Below are 19,783 nucleotides of genomic sequence, written 5' to 3' on the forward strand. Positions count from 1 at the left end.
TTTATTTACTCCTCTCATGTTTTCATAGGCATGTTGCGCCTTCTTTTTCATCAAATGTGATTCTTTTCACTCTTCTCACAAACATGTCGGTGGGCTACCTTTGCACATGTCCAAATCATTTGTTATCACGCATCTTTGTAGAGATGGGTGTAAACCCCTAACCTTTTCCTCAAATTTTGGTTCCTTATTTTATTCATCATGGTGTGTCCACATATTCACTTTTTATCTGCATCCCTGCTACATCTATCTTATGTTCATATATCTTCCTAGCTGGCCAACACTATATCCCATGCAACAGGGCGGATTTTAATTACAACTCATTTGAATTTACCTTTAATCTAGTAATTGCTTTCTGATTAAGTCATCTAACTTATACATTACATCTTAATTCATTAATCTCCCAATAACTTTGAAAAACTGATCCAAAATATTTAAGGAAATTTTTAATCAAATATCGGAGCGAGAGTTCAATTAAAAAGATAACGCTTGTTCAGAGGAAGAGATTTTTGAGCAAGAGTTAGTCCTTTTTCAACTATGATTCAATATCATTATTTAACGTCATTTTGTTCTTGAGTCATTATCCCTTTTCAATTATAATTCAATTTCGTTTCAACTAAATTTTAAATTTTGTAAAATGCTAAGAATGTGATATTTTTAAGTCATCGAATAAGCCAAGAGATTTTTTTAAGTGAGCGTCCAAGAATAAAACAAAATAATGATAATTATTAATTAATAAATACATGACTAGTCTAGACATAAAAAATAAATAAATAAATAAGAATAAAACAAAATAATGATAATTATTAATTAATAAATACATGACTAGTCTAGACATAAAAAATAAATAAATAAATAAATAAAAACAGCTTAGAATTAGAAACATAGTATCACTCTACTCAAAAAAAAAATATGGTATCACAAGTCTATATAATAAAATATCATAAGTTTGAATTTAATCTACTTCTCATTTTAAATGAAACATTTAGCATCATACAAAAACATAATATTACAAGTCAATATGACAAATGCCTCTTGTGTGATAGCTTGAGAGGACATGATAGAGTATGACATTATAGCATATCTCGAGACTTCAATCATCAAGTAAATTTTAAATTGAGGTGATTTCTCATATAAGTACTCTTAGGTGTTTAATGGGGTGGGTCGGCCCAACGGGTCAAAGGATAGGGTCACATTTTAACGGGTTATTAGTGAGCTGAGTCATTAGTGGGCCTTGGTATAAAGGGTCGGGCCGAGTAGGATAATAATAGAAATTGGTTGAGAAAAAACATTTAGCACTTTTTTTATAATTTTTATATGATATTATTATATATATATATATAGGTGGATTGACCAATGAACCATGACATAAATTGAAAAAACTAATCTATAAACTTTTAAAAAACGAGTCAAAATGAATCGAATTTAAATGGGCTTTGACATCCGCTTCAACCCGGCACGTTAAACATCTATACATCAAATACCTGAATAAACTCGATTTGTAGTAGTACCTATATTTCCGAATCATTTTCCTTAAAATTGTTCAAAAAATACCCACTACAGTTAGAAAAAATAAATTCGAGCATATTATCCACATAGAATAAGATTTTTTTAAAATAAAAAAATTCTCTTAGCCGTATGTTAAGATTAAAATTCAAAATAGCCTATATTTTTGTTTGACTTGGCAATTTCGTTCTTTTCGAACATGTATTGTACTATCACATACCAATATGTTTTTGATTGACTATTTTTAAATGTTGTCTGGACATTATTTTAGAAATAATTTTTCTTGTCGGAGTTATGTGAGTGATTTTTTTTAACAATTTTTTTTGGTAAAAGTTATTTATTTTCCAAAACTTTTTCGCTTTTTCTTCATATATACTTAAAGTAAAAATAATACCTTTTTTATTTCACAATACTCGCCACATTTCAATATTAATACTTTCTCTCCAATCTTGTTAAAATAATTTTAATTCGTGAATAAGATATAACATAGTTATATTAAATCTTGTTTTATTCTTTTTAAAATCTAATTTTTTAATAGGTAATTTATCATAATTTTACATTTAATCAAAATTAAAATATTCAATATTAAAATATATATTAAATTACGTGAAAAAAATTATAAATATTTCTTTTGATTTTAATTAGTTGATACAGATAGTGACATTTCTCCTCACAAGATATTATCTTTAGCGATTAATAAAAACCAAAAAAAGTATTTGGTAAGGGACAAAATATATAATTACAGCTAGTCTCTTGAGAGATCGTCTCTTTGAGAGACGTTTTTTAAGCCCAACCCATTTAAGATTAATATCTACTAACTGTAATATCTTAAATGTCTACTTACATCATTCTTAATGCATTTTTACAGTATTTTAAAAAATAGATAATAGGCTGGTCCAATTAAAAATAGTCTCTCAAAAAGACCGTCTCTCACAAGAATTTGTGATATAATTATGGACATTGGACAACGAATTCCAAAAACAAAGTAGTCCTAGTCCTAGTCCTCAATGTCTCACGGATATCCAATAAAAATTATTGTGAAAGACGGTCTCTTTGAGAAACCATCAATCTAATTGAGCTGGTTCATTATATATTTTTTAAAATATTGTAAGTAGGTATTAAGAATGATGTAAGTAGACATTTAAGATATTAAAAGTAGGCATTAAAAATATGCTAAGTAAGCATTAAGGATAATGTAATTTGACATTAAGAATACGATAAATAGACAAATCTCTAATAAACTGAATTTGAAATACGTCTCTTAAAGAGACGGTCTCTCAATAGATTAACTGAATGTTCAAATTCCCATCATCATTCTCATCAACACACACTCCCAACCCAACCCATCATTATAAATAGGGATGCAAACGGGGCGGGGCGGGGTGGGTATTGGCGTTACCATCCCCATCCCCATCTGGTAAATCAATTCCCATCCCCATCCCCGTGGCAGGTATAATTTTTTTCCCCGTCCCCGCCCCGATGGGTTTGTACTAATACCATCCTCGCCCCGCCACCCATCTGGGTATCCATCCCCGTCTAATACCCATTTTACCCGCCCCACCACTCGTCAAATTCCCGCTTAATACCCATCTGTGTCACATATTTATATTCAATTATTTGGGCCTTAAAACCCATAAAACATATCCAAACTCCAAAGTCTCAAACAAAAACACATATCCAAAGTCTCAATTCAAACAAACATATATCCGAAGTCTCAAACAAACACATAATCAAAGTCTCAACACAAATATATATGTCTAAAACAAAAGTATTTCAAGTTTCAACATCAACTCAAAATCATCTAAATTAAATCAATCCAGAATAATTTCATCACTATCAAATTTCATTTCGCATTCTTCTTCTAACTCTCCAACAATTTTAGCAAAATCCTTGTCCTTGAATTCTCCACAATCTGCAAACACAAATGTTTTTATAATCAAAATTTATCAATGCATAAAAATTACACAATATTGATAGGATTAATGCTTATTTTTGAGGGCAGCTTAAATCCAATTTTGAGAACACATTAAAGCTTCAACGGCTTGAGGTAGTAGTCGACTACGATAAGGATCAAGAATTCTACCACTTGTGCTAAAAGCCGACTCGGATGGAACCGTAGAAATAGGAATACTCAAAATATCCCGTGCTACTTGTTGAAGAACGGGATATGTGCTTCCATTTGTTTTCCACCAATTTAAAATATCAAAATTATCTTCAAGTGGTATGTTAGCATTTTTCAAATACTTGTCCAAATCAGATTTTTCATAAATTTGATTTTTGTCTCGCTCTAGAAATTGTGCAAACTCTTTCATATCAACATCATCACAAGAACTCCCACCACTTGCTAAATTGGAAGGTAGTTGCCTCTTACTTTGAGTATTCTCACTCCTAGACTCATATTCATAAACCCGTTATACGCGGCACACACACCCATCTTCTACTTCCTTTAATTTATCCGTCGGTCTCTTGAGAGATTGCCTCTGTAAAAGACGTCTTTCAAGCCCATTTCATTAAAGCTTAAATAAATTAAAAGCTGATAGATAAATTTTTTATTAAGACCGTCTCATCGTGAGACAACCTAACTTTGGTTGGCCTAATATTAACTTTAAAAAAACTGCAAAAAAAATTGTTTCTAACTTACTTAATCAGTTTTTTTAAAAAAAACATTAATTGAGATGCTTGTATGGGCCCGTCTCATGGTGAGACGATCTCATACAAGACTTATTGAAGATGATAATAAACTGTCTAAATCAGAGACTCTTAAAAAATCATTTCTCTCAAAAATTTGTATTAATTTAATTAAAAAATAGAAATTGTTTTTATCTCAATTAAAGTATGAAGCGTTTTAAATTGATTCTCATCAAATTTTTAATTTCCTAAATTGTAATTAAAGTTCAAACTTATATCCATATTGATTTTTATCCAATTTTAAATTTTTTATAGTCAAACACAATTAAATAGTCGAATAATACTAATTTGTTGGATTTATTTTGAACAAATCTACCCATAATACAAAAATAAATAGAAATTTAATCTTTCAATTAATTTCAAATGCTTCTCACGCGCCACGATTCTCTCTCAACAATTCTAAATTCTTCTCTATCACCCATTATTCAATCTTTCCCAAATTATTTAATATCTCTACAATACTAACCCTTCACTAAACGACATCCACTTTGCCATTAAACGACAGTATCCTCTACCAAATTCCTCCGAAATCCTACTTTCTTAATCAATCATCTTCTACAATCTAGAAGAACGAACCCATAAAGCTAAGGAAGAGTTTGTGCTTTTTCAATAGTGTGTTGGTTTAAAGAAATTGAGATTGAGTAAATGGAGCAATCTGTTTTAGATGATATAATTCGTCGACTATTAGAAGTTAAAGGTCGTCCTGGGAAACAAGTTCAGCTTTCTGAGTCTGAGATCCGTCAACTTTGTTTAGCTTCTAAAGATATCTTCTTAAACCAGCCGAATCTTCTTCAAATTGAAGCACCCATCAAAATTTGTGGTACTTTTTTTGCTTCTTTTTTCATTTTTATGGCTTTTTTGAAAAATTTACCATCTATGTTTTGCTTATTTTCTGTATTGGATTGTGGGTTAGTGGGGTTTTTTATCGCTTAATTATGGTCTAGTTATTTGGGTTTTATTATTTTTTCTGTATTAGTTTGTGGGTTTTTGTTTTTTTATTGCTTAATTATAGCCTAATCATTTACTTTGATGGATTGTGTTAACTTTTTCCTATTGTTTCATTATAGTTGTGGTCCCTTGATTGATGTGCTACAGTATTTTTTTTGTTTGATTCCACCTTTTTGAGGTTTTAAATGCAAGTTTATATTGTACTGCCAAGCCCTAATATTTGGAATTAATTGTTTGATTTGAACAGTGAATAACAACTAAATGTTGATGGAGATGATATATACTAGTTAATCTTTTTGGTTGTTTGATTTTAATTTGTTGTGGAAGGGGTTTGGTGGGTTATTTGTGGATTTTAATAAATAAGGTTCATTGGTTTAAGCTCATGTAGACAAGGTGAAATATGGTTTTGCTGCTGATTTGATTCACTTAAGTTCTTGTGATCTAACCTAAAACACATTGTGGATGATTTAGATCAAGTTCTGAATTTTAAATTATCCAATAATCTTTTTCTGGTTAATAACTAAGGAAATACGGGCTAATCATGGTTTGCCTAGTGGTTAGGTTCGATTCTCACACCTACACAAAGGATTAATCCCTTCTCCCTCTTGCCTGTTGGGATTCTATAGCCTACCCCGAATAATATACTCTAAAAATTTGGCTTTTTGAGGTCTGCTTAAAAATAGTATGTTTGGAAATTTCAGCTGCATTACAGTAGATGTGCATACAGCTCAATTAATTTTTCAAGTATAATCCATTTTGATCTAAAAAGTGTATGTTTGATTGATGAAGCATTTGATATTCATGTCTAATAGCTTGTTTTCATGTGACTCACAGGTGATATACATGGTCAATATTCTGATCTTTTGAGACTTTTTGAGTATGGTGGGTTCCCTCCTCAATCAAATTACTTATTTTTGGGCGATTATGTTGATAGAGGAAAACAAAGCCTGGAGACGATTTGTCTTCTTCTTGCATATAAAATAAAGTATTCTGAGAATTTCTTTCTATTGAGGGGAAACCATGAGTGTGCTTCCATAAATCGCATCTATGGATTCTATGATGAATGCAAGAGGAGATTTAATGTTAGATTATGGAAAGTCTTCACCGATTGTTTTAATTGCCTACCGGTTGCAGCCCTTATTGATGACAAAATTTTGTGTATGCATGGAGGTCTTTCACCTGATCTCCACAATTTGGACCAGATTCGTAATATGCAGCGGCCTGCTGATGTGCCTGATACAGGCTTGCTTTGTGATCTTCTATGGTCAGATCCTAGCAAAGATGTAAAAGGCTGGGGTGTGAATGATAGGGGAGTTTCATTTACTTTTGGTGCTGATAAGGTGACGGAGTTTCTCGAAAAGCATGATTTGGACCTCATCTGTCGTGCACATCAGGTCAGGAAACAAATATTGATTTGAAGCTTTTCTCTTTTTTTGTGCTATAGTGAAGACTTCCTGTAACATCCGTTTTTTTTTTTAAAAAAAACTAAATAAATAATTTTCAGAAATTTTAAAAATAATAATAAAAAAAAACTCCCATTAACAAATAACATCTCACTTCTCCCTCTAAATCTTATAAATAACCTCTCTTACCTATTATAAATTAAATCAATTATCCTTAATTCATTCACATTATTACTCACACTTCCTTTTTCTCCTACAAACTACTTCCTCCATCTTCCAATTGCTTAAAATTTAATCAAGAAAAGGCAAGATTTTGATATTAAAGACAGCGGATTCGTAGACAGAGATTATTAGGAGCGTACGTTGTCTAGGATCACGTGACAAGGTAATTCTCAATGTCCATCTAATTAGGACTATCCCGTTAGTATTATGTGCTAAGTGATAATTAATGTGTTTAAATGGGTGCATGATTTGATATGACATTATTTTGTATGATATTATGTTTAATATATTCTCAAATTATATTTACTATTATTTTTGTCAAACTTGAATTTATAATTACTATTTTTGATAAAATTTATATTATTATTTTGATAATGAAACTAGATACGGTTTAATCTGAAAGAGAAATATTTATGATATTAATATTGCAATTGAATATTATTGAGATATATTTTTGTTGGGAAAATTTACGATCCCAAAATAAAATAAATAATGTATGTTTGATTATTTGTTTGTGTGCTCGCGACTAATTATTAAAATATATTAAATCACGTAAAGTGTAATACGAGGGAAATGAATTATATTTGTTGTGATCCAAGTATAAGGGTGATGAACAGGTTGTCTTGTTTGGTTAGTATAGCTGCTGACAGGTATTATTATTTCTGATACTTGATACGATGTTTGGTCTTCTTTCTATTTGTTGTGATCCAACTAGAAGGGGTGTGCACACTAGGGTTCCCTGAGACTACTCTGCTGGCCTTGAATTATTTGGGGTGACGACCTCCTGATGAAGTAGGTATAGGGGTAAAGCCTCGGCCTACTGGCGTTCTCGTTCCCTCAAATTAAAAATTGATTATGTGTTTGTCATTATTAAATATCAAATTAATAAATTGGTTTATGTGATATTATATATTGTTATTTTCAAGTTGTTTTTCTTTTAAACTCAGCTATATATATCATTTTTTTAAAAAATTAATTTCCATTTTGATTATATTTTATTTTCTTAAATCCTTTTCAAACTAGATCGTCTTACGGGATGGAGTTGGAATTAATCGATTTTCTGATTTTGAGAGTTTTTCCATTGTTTTTCTTGTATTCTTATGTTGCAGGTTATTGATGGCGTGAGAATCGTGGAGTGAGGATCACTTAGAAATATAGCTTTTATTAGAATCGTATTTCAGTTTAAATTTTACCTTAGGTTGTTTAAATTTTATATGGACACAGATTACGTTTCAGTCTTTTCTTATGTTGTAAGACCCTTTGTTGGATTTAAAATTGTTAAGTTATTTCTTAGTCGTTAAGCCTTACATTTATTTTATTAGAAATATATGTGGCGGTAACACTCCCATGAGTAGGTTTTGGCTCATGTTTTTCATTAAAGGTGTTTTCAAAAGTTCGACCTATTTTGAGGGTGTTACACTTCCTTTTGAGAAGGATGTATGTAAATTGAAACTAATGCTTTCAGCTTATGATTCTACTGAAGGCTTGTGCTTGTTTAATGAATTTTGATTATGTCTAGAGCTATGTTACTCGGACTCTTCATTTTGCTTCACATAACCGTGTCTGATCTGATCCTCGAACATTGGTATGGCACTTAGACACTTCATTTTAGGCGTAAAATTGAATATTTAGACGTATCCAGCACTTAAACGCGTACCAGTATCCAACATCAGTATCAGAGTCCAAGTAACATAGGTCTAGAGCGTACCTAAAAATTTCTTTTATTATATGCCCAAAACTAATTGATCTTGTTGGCTATGCAGGTTGTGGAGGACGGATATGAATTTTTTGCAAGTAGGCAGCTTGTAACAATATTTTCTGCTCCTAATTATTGTGGCGAGTTTGATAATGCCGGTGCTATGATGAGTGTGGATGACACTCTGATGTGCTCTTTCCAGATATTAAAGCCTGCTGAAAAGAAGCCCAAGCTTAACTTCGGAAGCAGTACTACAACTGCTAAGTCTGGTAATGGTGTCAACTTTTTTGGAAGCTCTACAACTATGAAATCTGGAACTTCTGTCCCAGGGGTCAAGGTAATTGAGCTTCTGATTACCACTTGATACATTTTGCAATTGTTGAAGTCAATGTTCACTTTAATGTTTTGTGTTATGGCACTCTATTCTCCCCTTTCCCGTGGCATTATTATCAACATCTTTTTTTCTCTCTTGTGTCTAAGCCTTGCCCCCTTCTAGTTATCGTTGGGATGTGTGATTTGGCTTTCCTCTTCTTGATCCAAAAGTCAGATTTATATTTCAATGTTTCTCCTTTAAAGGACATGATTTTGCTTATTCAAAGTCAGATCTTTGAAACCCCTTTTGATTTTGTCAAGAAAATCTGCCAATCTTCACCCTCTTTCAAGATTATGGTAAATCAAATCACCGAAAAAAACGTGTTTGTGCAAGTTATGTAAGCATTACACTCCCAATCAAGTTGGATTTTAAAGTGCCTTCCGTATTGACGTTAAATTATTGGTGGCCAATTAGAGTTTTGCAATAACTTTATACATGCTACTTCTTTTATCTATTTTGTAAATGTACGGGGGGCATTGAAAGATGATCTTGCTGTTTTTGATGACAATACACGGTCAACTAGACACTGTTAAACCATTCATTTCTCACCGGAAACTGATTCCCTTTCTTTGGTTCTATCTCTTTTTTCTTATTCTCCTGCATCTCTTTATACCTAACAATTAATAATAATAAACACTTAATAATATCCTTATCTCTCTTTACGCATTTCCTTTCCATTAAATTTCCATTTGTTATATCAACTACCCCGTTAATAGATAATACTACCTTTGAAAATAAACCTCATCCTTTCGGGTCTCCCAATAACTTCTAATGTAGTTTGAACATTCACAGCATATTGTAACATCATAGTCTTCATCTGCAGCTTATTTGTTCATCTGTTGTACATACAAAATACATCTAACAACTCTTTGATATTCGAACTTACTGCCTGTCTATCTATTGACCTTCGTTCTATTTGTAACTAATATGATATCTTCTGTTCAAATTTAAAGCAAATCACGTCATCTTCAGAGAGTGATTTTTGTTTCCTTAAACAAGAATATCATTTTAGCAGACCACTAATTTTTATAATTACACCCACATTTTGTTCATAATCAGACACATTTTGATTCAAAGAAAAGCAGCCCCTTTTAACATAGAGCTATCATTTTCCTGTATTATGCCTTCTCCACGCTGCTGAGAGCTCTTCTTACTTGCAAATTTATTTGCTTTAGCTTCTTGGTTGAGCTCTTCGTTGCATTTATCAGGAGTTCAGCCCCTAGCTATTTTACTCTTGGATTATAAAGGTTCGCAACATTTTCAATGAATTTATGATAGCTTTTGTCATCAAAAGAAAAGTGTTCTTGAGTTTCTGATAGCAGGGAATTCTTCTATGAAGCATAGCCATGAAAGTATGGACTATGGAGAGATAAAAATAGCACATTGTATTGAAAATTCTTAAACCCGGTTAAGTGTTTACAATGAAACAAATCCGATTGTTAAAAGTGCAAGGGAAGATTAAAACTAAACAGGGATAGATTGACAATTCTTCACATAACCTCTTTCATCCTACTCTCCTTTCTATATATAAATATTGCAATCAATCCACTTTTCCCTTTTCACTCGTTGCAAACTAACTGTTTGGTTTCCCCCATAACGCAATCTCTTTAATTGATGTTTCCTCTATTGATTGTAATCCCTCTTATAGACTCCTATGGTTGTGGCCGTTGTACCCCTCATTCCCTCCTCCAAGGGATGAGTCGGAGGATATTCTTGAAGGCATTATCCCTTCAGGGATGTGTCTGTGCCTTACATTTAGTGATGAAGGGATAATACGTAGGATATTCTTGAAGACATTATCTGCTGTGGCATTACAATATAATTTTAAGATGCACCCATAATAGTAAGTCACTAGTTGCTCGTAGAGCACGATGGGATTATGATTTGTGTATATTAAGGGCTAACTTGAATAAGCTAGTCCTTTGTTCATAGAAGACTTCTTTCTTAATATCAAAGCTGTACTTTGAATATCTAATGTTAGTAGTTTGAGGATAATCTAGTAAAGTTGAGGCTAATATATTGCATGAGCATCTGCTCTGCATTTTGGAGAAGTTTGTGCTCAATCTAACTTTTTGATCTTATTGCAGTATGAGTTGAGCTTGGGCAACCCAGCCTTATAAGGCCTCCTTTATTGGCCTATATCTGAATCTATCTAAACTGATTAGCCCCCATATGAATGTTTTGGCCATTGAGTTAGCGGCAAAGACCAGGGCTTAATTCCTAATCCGTATGGCCTTCGTTTTACAACAAAATCCCAACAATAAATGGCATATGAAATGAGATGATTCAGATCTCCTTGTTCATTACCATTTGCCTCATGTTATCTTCACATTGCAATCCTGACTCTCTTGAGAAAGGAGAACATCAATGGGAAAAGAATTATTCAGATTTTGTTCCTATTCATGCTTTGACACAAAGGTTTTGCAAAATTCACCAATGCAAGTTTATCCTTTAAATTTAAAGTTGTACATTGATTTTCTTTTTTCTTACAATATTTCAACATACCTCAATAATTATACTTTATATTTTTCTCATCAGGTTTTTCCCCTTTTTTTTTTTTTCTGATTTAAGTTTTGTCAACGGCAATAAAGTGAATGATGTCTCTTATCTTTGTTGTATGGTCTAATGGAATGCCCATAATTGATCAATCAAGCCAAAACATGCTGTTAGATTTATAATTACGTGCAAGTTAAGAACCAAAGATTGGTGACAATATAACTCTTTTCTAAAGGATTTAGAGGTTGTTTTTAAGTCTAGACACTTGAAAATTACAGTTGCAGAAAAGGCTTTGGCTTGAAGAATTGAGTTTCTGGAACCCAAGGAAGTGGATCAGGAATCCATTTCTACATGAAATATTCTAGGAATTAGCAGTCCACAACTTTTATTGCTACATGTGCAACTACTAGGTGACCAACATCATTCACCCTACAGTATTTGAGCAATCCCCAAAATTCCCCCAACTCCCAAGTTTCATGACATGGCAAGTCAAAAATCGTGTTTTTTTTATGTTAATCCAACAAGCAAATTCAAATTTTTACTCCACCTGATTGTCAAGTTAAATTACATTATAAACAAGTTGAGTTGCACTATAAGTTACGGTGACGCACACAAAACCCGAAAACTACCCCACCCAAATATCTCACATGCAAAACCCCATTGAATTCTCAATTGAAGATATCTATTCTAGAATGACCTTTACTTATCTATTTCCATAGTTATCATGAATTTTGTAGACCCAAATGTGTGACCTTCATTTTCCCGAACTCAAAACTTTTTCCTATTTGCATATACATTATGTTGGCTCACCAATCAATAGCCAATTATTTCTTCTGCTCTTATGGCTATCAAGTTAATCTACGAATGAGTATTGGATACTTGATGCCCTCGTAATCTACACAAAATCGCACGATGTATCTATCTTCTTAACCATTTGTATCGTGCTCGAAGAAGGGCTTGTGAAGGGTTGTATGATTGGTCATATCACAAATTTGTGTCTTAATCAAGTTTTCCCTTTGTCTCAAAACCATGGAGTGCTCATGACTTATAGTTGCTGGTGAAGCTTCTTGTAGTGATGACTGAAATCATTTAAGTTTGGGGTGTAATCGTAATTGTAATTAGGTCAGAGATACACCTATGCAGGATCTACAACTTGTCCATGTGATTCATCTCTATTAAGTAACTTCTTTAGTTCAAAGTTTTGATCATAGTCTTGCAAGTTTTTTTTTGTTCAATCCAAGAGGACTCCGAAACTTTTACATCTATGATATTCAACTTCACTAAGCAACCTTCTCCTATGTTCAAAGTTTCATAATAGCCTTGTTTCTACTCTTGTTCATTCTAGTATTGCAATTCGTCATCATAGCTCCCAATATCTCTAACCATTATACACTAATTTATAAGATTTGGCAAATTCCAAGGTGATTGTGCTACACACCTCACCAAAAGATGAGTAAAGGAGCAAGAGTATTCCAATTTTCTCCACTATGGATTAGGATATTTAATTATGGGTTGCTCCTAGGTTAATCCACACTGTTACCTTGAATGTTTTATCACTTTATCGTATTAGGGTTCACGTTTTCAAGAATGTCGATTTGTGTTTGTAGTCTATGTCTTCTTCGTCAATAACAAACAATACATTCTAGACTTCTATACCCTATGGATCAGCTTCCATCGTTACACAAGTCCTTTTTGTATGTTTTGTTGTAATTCCTTGTGAGATAACCTTCTCATATCTTTGTTGGGCTTGGAAATTTGGAATAAGTCAAGTTTTTTCTGGAGTTGTGGTGGGGTTTTGCATAATCATTTAGGATTAAGTAGGAGTAAATAAGGGTAGTAGATGATGAAGTGTTCGGATGGATTTTCGTGGTGGTTGTTTTCGGAGGGTAACTAGTAGAAGAAGCCAGGTAAAGGTGGCAAAAAGTTGGCAAGCATCGTGCCAAAACAGGTCGGATCAAAGCGGATTCTCTTAAATTTTGGCCATGTGATGTGAGGATTTCAAAATATGAAGCCCATGTGTGCGTATGAGTGTTCAAAAACCCATTTGACTCTGAAATGTGTCGAGTTCTTGACTTGTATTCATGGGTCTGGTTATTTAGCCAGTTCATATTCCATCCAATACACAAATATCCTTTTTAAAAATTAAATAAAATGGGTATTCGATTATTTCGTTAAATACTTGACTACCTTGACCCATTCAAGGGATTTAAACTTAAGGGGCCGGGAAAAAGGACCAAACTTTCAAATTCTTAAAATTTCGGGCACCCGCATTTACGAGTACCCAAAAACACAGGTACCAGTTATGAACATCCATGCCAGGTAGACTTGTAGCTATTGTTAAAAATTTGCAGTTAAATAGTGTGTTTGCCTTGTGGTGTGTTACCAATTGCTCTTGGTTTGAGGACGAGGGGTTAGGTATTCGTAATGGAAGATAATTTTCATTTCGCTAGTATACATTATTTGTTTTACTCTTATTTTTAGTTAAACTATTAGTTAGTATCGCTTTGAAAATCATACCTCACAGCCCGTTTTTCCCTTTTCTCCTGCTGCTAACTAGCCATAGTGCTGCAATTGTGTATATATCCTTTTATTTCATTTCAGGCTTTCAGCTGTTAACTCTCCGTGTCACTCCTATGCAGTCATTCCTTGACGCTTAAGTACGAGAAACAGTGGATTTTGTTGAACTGATAGTTCACAGTACACAACTTTCCTGATGCTTTAAGTTACAATGAACGTGATCCCGACTCAAATTGTGAAGAGTACAGATTTGGTTCACTTCAGTATAGAGTATTTTGTTTAAAAAGGTAACGAGAATCTTAATGTGAAGGGACAGACTATCCCGGTTGGTAAAATGTAAAGCTGGGGTTTTCCAGGAAGAAGACTTCTTCGCTGCGCCCGTTGCTGTCACAACTTGTATGTACACTTAAATTTGTGTCTAACAATTCTCTTCTCAGACTGAATTATGTCTTAACTCATTTTGTTTAGCATTGGCAACTTTTGATACAAGGTAACCGAAAAATCGTTTCTCTCGACAATTTCCCCACCCCTTTATTTCTCTCGTCTACCCCAACTAAAAAACCGTGGCTCTTTCAACCCGTTTACTTGTTTCTTGATTAAAGGAGGTTCCGATAACAAGGCCCCTGATACGATTAGCAGCTTCTCATAGGCCATAGCCCCCGCACAGGCAATCAGCCGCTTCGACACGCACTCAGCAGCTTTGTCCAGTCCCCACATAAACCTAATGAGCCAACTGCCCATCCTTCGCCAAGCGATCCCCTTTTTCGCCTTTGTTTAGTTTGTTTCCTACTTATGACTCCACTCCTAGTTAACACCCTTGTGTTATCACACCAATGTTGCATTTTTTCTACACCAAATCAGTTTTTAACATTAAAAATTGTGAAAATGTAGGATCATATATTCATATTCATAACATATGAAGTATTTGATACTACTTTCTATTATCATTATCAAATAGAAGTATTAAAATGTGGCAAGGACAAACTAGCAAGTAGCAACTGACACACACATTAAACTGTAGAATATAATAGTTGGATTTCGCATATTTTATCAACTATGAGTATTATTATTACAACAAACCGTCTCATCGTGAAATGAGCCCATACAAGCAGTCTAATTAATGCTTTTCTTAAAATAAAAACTGATTAAGTAAGTTAAAAATAGTTTTTTTTGTGCAGTTTTTTAAGTTAATATTGGGTCAACCCATAAGCCGTCTCACGATGAAACAATCTTAATAAAGAATTTGTCTTATTAATAATAATAATAATAATAATAATAATAATAATATTATTATTATTATTATTATTTGTTAATTAACATTATGCTACATTGCTATTTTAGCAAAAGCAAAGAAATAGCAAAGAAATAAACAGAGTAATAAATGTAGGAAGTATGCATTGTAGAGAGGTATTGTAGGTGAGGTCTTGTCTTAAGTAATAGGATAATTAAAGTATTTAATTAAGGAAACATAAATAAAATGTAGGAGTAGGTTTAGTGGGATATTATAAATGGAGATGTCAAAAAATAGTAATAAGGTGGGATTTATTTCCTCTGTCCTTTCGGTTTACATCATTTGCTAGTTTGAATTGTTCTATATATTTTGCATTTTAATCTTATCAGTAATTCTTAAATGAGACGGTCTCAGGGTGAGACCATTTTTACTGGACTGATCTTATATATAATTTTTTGCCTTAAAATGATTACTTATAATGTTAAAGTGATCACTTATAATTTTAATATAATTACTTCATATTAGTCTTAGAGTGATTACTTATAACCTTAAAACGATTACTTATGATCTTAAAGTAATCAATTGAAGAAATGAGCTATTATGTGGACCCGTCTCATGGCGAGACAGTCTCATACAAGACGAGCTGTAATCTTATTTGGACATTGACTCTCACACCGTCTTTAATCGTATTCACATATTTAAATTATCTTTTTAACATTATTTACGCCATTCAATTTCTCTCTCTTAATTAATTACTATATATAGTACAACTGGTCTTGGACGAGACGACCTCATAATGGGATCGCATCGGCTCAATTTGCGCGTGTAACAACCTGGGTATTTTTTTCATTTTCTGGGTATTTTTCAATTTTGATCTAAAGTTATCAATTTTGACCTTAAAAGAATCAATTTTTCAAAATTGATAAATGCACTGAAAATTAAAATGTTATTACGCGCGTGTGAAATGGGTCGGCGCACACATCGTCTTAACTTGCGACGGTCTCGTCCAAGTTTTTGTGTATATAGTATACCAAAAAAAAAAGAGTTTCCCGTATTTTTCTTAAAAACAATTTCGATTCTAAATGATGCTAATTCAAGAGGACGGATTAGTATGGTGTAAAATAGGAAGAGGGGCATACTAAATTACTATTCAAAATTGAAAGTGGTGTTCATTTGAATCATCGTGTTAATTTAAAATCAGGTGTTTTATATCGGTTTAAAATCGAGTCTTGCGTCCACATAAATTTTTATATAACTATAAAGTCATTTTAAAGTAGAATCAAAATCAAATTCGATTATATTGTAAGTAATTTGAGTGATCAAGTGTGGTTAGAACATCAACATCAAGTGATAAAGAAATTGAAAATATCATGATAATCTTAATTAAAAACACAGTCAGAAATCCTCAAATAATACAAAAAACAAGAGTAGAGAAGTCCATAGTCCATACAGATGGTGATGGCATCCTTACAAAATGACAACTTAGAAAAATAGTGTACAAGTATTACAATGCAAGTGGGGGCTCAATGCTCATACACTCAAATCTCAATATAAGACATGGCCACAACTGTCGGTTTGGACAGATTTGTCAGTTTACTCTTTATTAATATAGTGAAAATATCCACTTGCAATTCTATTCTGTGTAGGGCCCAAAATGTTCAGAACCGAGCGTGTACTTGCTTCACCTTTCATGCCTCTGAAAAATGCCAACTTACTCCCAAATAAATCACTTTCATGAAAAGGATAACTTATTTTTCTTCTTGATTTTTGCTTGTTTGTTGTGTGCTTTTGAATTACTGTAAGGGGCTCTTTTGGTATGGATTTACTAAAAGTTTAAGTTGATGGTTTGGTCTTAATATATGTTATATACTCTAACACGCCCTCTCAAAAAAGTCTATAAGGCTAGAAGTGTGGATACGCAAAGACGCTGAATATTTCACTTTAAATGAGGAGTGGTTGAGATTCGAACCCGTGACCTCTTGTTACATTGGCTTCTGGTTGAGTTAGTACTTAGTTCCTTAACAATAGAAACATAAAATGTAATGGAAAGGAAAATGATAAGGAAGACTAAGGGTAAAAATAAGGGTTATAGTTATAGTTATATATTATTTGGTATAACAATATAAGGGAAACACTTAGGATAATAACTACCCAAAGAAGAGAATTTATTACTTGACATAAATGAGTGGTAACAAAATAACGGTATCTACTATCCTCAAAAAAAATTGGGTTAAAAATAATGATAATTGAATTTCTTACTTGACATTAAAATGTTCATACCAAGGACGTTTTGACATATTACATGGAAAAAAAGTTGTTAAGAGTAGCAATCTCAAAGTGAGTGTTGGTTAACTCATCATCATTTCTAAGGTTCACTATTGTAAAATAAGTGTAAACTGTGCACTGCCATGCTTTATACTGTTTTTGTACATTGTCCATTAATGACTATCTAAGTTAGGGCTATTTGTGCATCATTCTGTTTTCTTCTTTTACCTCCTTTTAGGGTGTGTGTGTCCATCAAATTGAAATTAAATGTGGCATTGCCCATGCTATTGTCACCACGAGCCGTGCCATGTAATTGGCCTAAGCAGGTTGTGTTATATCGTCTTGTCTTGTCAAATTAATATTAAAATCTTATTAATTAGGTTTTAAGGTAATTTATTTTTTAATTTTTTTAATTTATAGTTGAAAAATAGATGGCATTGGCCGAACATACATGACATATTAGGTTGGACCTTTTTTCAATAATATTGAACAAAAACCGATATTTGTGTCTCATGTGGATGCAGATCTAAGCATAGGTTGTGCCTATGTTATTCGGTTGTTAGTTTGACAAGTGCTCAACTTTACTTCTGCAAATACTTTTGTCTTCTTCAATAAGGATTAAGTGATTTTACCCCTTGTCCGTGTTGATAAATCTAAATTAAAAAAATAAAAAATCTCTTATTTCTTTATTTTTTTATTATTTTCTTTTTTGTCAATTTCTTGCTTTTATTACATTTATATATTTTTAGAGAACATACATGACACATATTAGATTGGATCCTTTTTCAATGATATTAAGCAAAACTGAAATTTATGTCTCATAATCGATGCAGATCTAAGCATGGGTCGTGCCAATATTGTTTGGTTGTTAGTTTGACAAGTGCTCAACTTTACTTCTAATAATCTTTTTGTCTTCTTCAATAAGGATTAAGTGATTTTACTCCTTGTTCGTATTGATAAGCCTAATTTGAAAAAATAAAAAATCTCTTATTTCTTTATTTTTTTATTATTTTTTTATGGTCAATTCCTTGATTTTATTATTTATATAATTTTTAGAGAACATACATGACACATATTGGGTTGGACCATTTTTTAATAATAATGAACAAAATCGAAATTTGTGTCTCATAATCGATGCAAATCTAAGCACGGGTCGTGCCTATGTTGTTCGGTTGTTAATTTGACAAGTGCTCAATATTACTTCTAATAATCTTTTTGTCTTCTTCAATAAGGATTAAGTGATTTTACTCCTTGTTTGTATTGATAAGCCTAAATTGAAAAAATAAAAAATCTCTTATTTCTTTATTTTTTATTATTTTTTTTTATCAATTCCTTGATTTTATTACATGATGTCATCCTACTAAAGAATGAGTGGATTCTAAGTAGCAAACACTAAATATCTAGAGATATATAGCTTATTTAAAGTGTAAAATTACGTCTTTATTGAGGCTTAAAAAAAGTAATTAAATCAAAACAAAATTATAAACTAATTAATCAACCATGATAATAATGTTATAGTTTTAATTCCAAATTTTAATCCCAAAAGATTAGGATTGACTACATGAACTCATATATCAGTTCGCTTAATCCCAAAATCATAAAATCAATATAAAATAAAATTTGAGACCCTCTATTTAGAGGGTTCTCTACGGTCTACAGTTACATACTCAATATCCCATCGACAAGTCAATAGAGTCACGGAATTAGCTCAACCAAAAGCATAAGCTAATGATTGAGGCTTAGGATATGCTATTACATACTCTAACACGTTCCCTTGACAAAAGTCCTTTGGGCTAGAAGTGTAGAAACAACACAAGTCTTCTTCATTCCTGACGTTAAATATTCCACTTTAAATGGGGGGTGATTGAATCGTGATCTCTAATCATACTGACTTCTAATATCATGTCAAAGAATTAACTTAATCAAAAATTTAATTTAATGGTTGAGGTTTCAAAATATATTATATAATTAAACAAATAAAAATGATTATGATGTAATAGGTGAAATGGGCATATATAAGTAGGCCAACGACCAAAGCTATGCAACAAAACATAAAGAGTAAACCGTGGAGATCCTACATCCTTAAAAATAATGAAGTATTGTATTCTGAAGTGAGTCCAAAATCCAAATACGTGCTTAGTTGTTGTTTGTTTGATTCTACTAAGGAAACTAAATTATTGTGGTTATGACAAGTAACGTATTGTGCATGTTAGGTTATTAAGACCACATGGGTAGGACCTTCTTTTTTTGATTTCCTCTTCTTTATTATTATTTGGCTTCTTCTACTTATTAAGATAATTTAGTGCTCTTTTCTCCCACCGTACTTCTCACTTAGATCGAGAAAAATATCAATTCAATTTTGAACTTTTTTTTTTTTTTTTATGATTTTATGAATGAGATTAAAAGAAAAGCTAAATTTCCTATTTAAAAATTCAAATGTT

General features: G+C 32.3%; 1 protein-coding gene across 4 annotated transcripts; it reads left to right on the forward strand.

Annotated features, from left to right (window-relative positions):
- The first annotated feature begins 4,563 nt into the window (after window positions 1–4,563).
- LOC130828269 (serine/threonine-protein phosphatase PP1-like) lies at window positions 4,564–14,304 on the forward strand. Of its 4 annotated transcripts, none has more exons than XM_057694138.1 (4): window positions 4,564–5,011; window positions 5,974–6,533; window positions 6,843–6,927; window positions 8,528–8,666. In XM_057694138.1, the coding sequence occupies exons 1-3, from the start codon at window positions 4,837–4,839 to the stop codon at window positions 6,894–6,896; spliced, it is 789 nt and encodes a 262-aa protein (XP_057550121.1). In that variant the 5' UTR covers window positions 4,564–4,836; the 3' UTR covers window positions 6,897–6,927; window positions 8,528–8,666. The 4 variants fall into 4 exon arrangements, 3 of the variants coding, with proteins under 3 accessions (XP_057550121.1, XP_057550120.1, XP_057550119.1); XR_009047354.1 differs by having other exon boundaries at window positions 4,565–5,011; window positions 6,848–6,927; XM_057694137.1 differs by lacking the exon at window positions 6,843–6,927 and adding an exon at window positions 13,931–14,304 and having other exon boundaries at window positions 4,568–5,011; window positions 8,528–8,797.
- The last annotated feature ends 5,479 nt before the right edge of the window (window positions 14,305–19,783 follow it).

The sequence above is a fragment of the Amaranthus tricolor genome, chromosome 12 (genome assembly GCF_026212465.1).
Source record: "Amaranthus tricolor cultivar Red isolate AtriRed21 chromosome 12, ASM2621246v1, whole genome shotgun sequence".
Taxonomy (NCBI): domain Eukaryota; kingdom Viridiplantae; phylum Streptophyta; class Magnoliopsida; order Caryophyllales; family Amaranthaceae; genus Amaranthus; species Amaranthus tricolor.

Bases quoted from the DNA above. Each gene is read 5' to 3' on its own strand.
- LOC130828269 (XM_057694136.1), top strand. From the start codon at position 4,837: ATGGAGCAATCTGTTTTAGATGATATAATTCGTCGACTATTAGAAGTT. The intron at 5,012-5,973 runs GTACTTTTTTTG...TGTGACTCACAG, and splicing joins AGCACCCATCAAAATTTGTG to GTGATATACATGGTCAATAT. The intron at 6,534-8,527 runs GTCAGGAAACAA...TTGGCTATGCAG, and splicing joins TCATCTGTCGTGCACATCAG to GTTGTGGAGGACGGATATGA.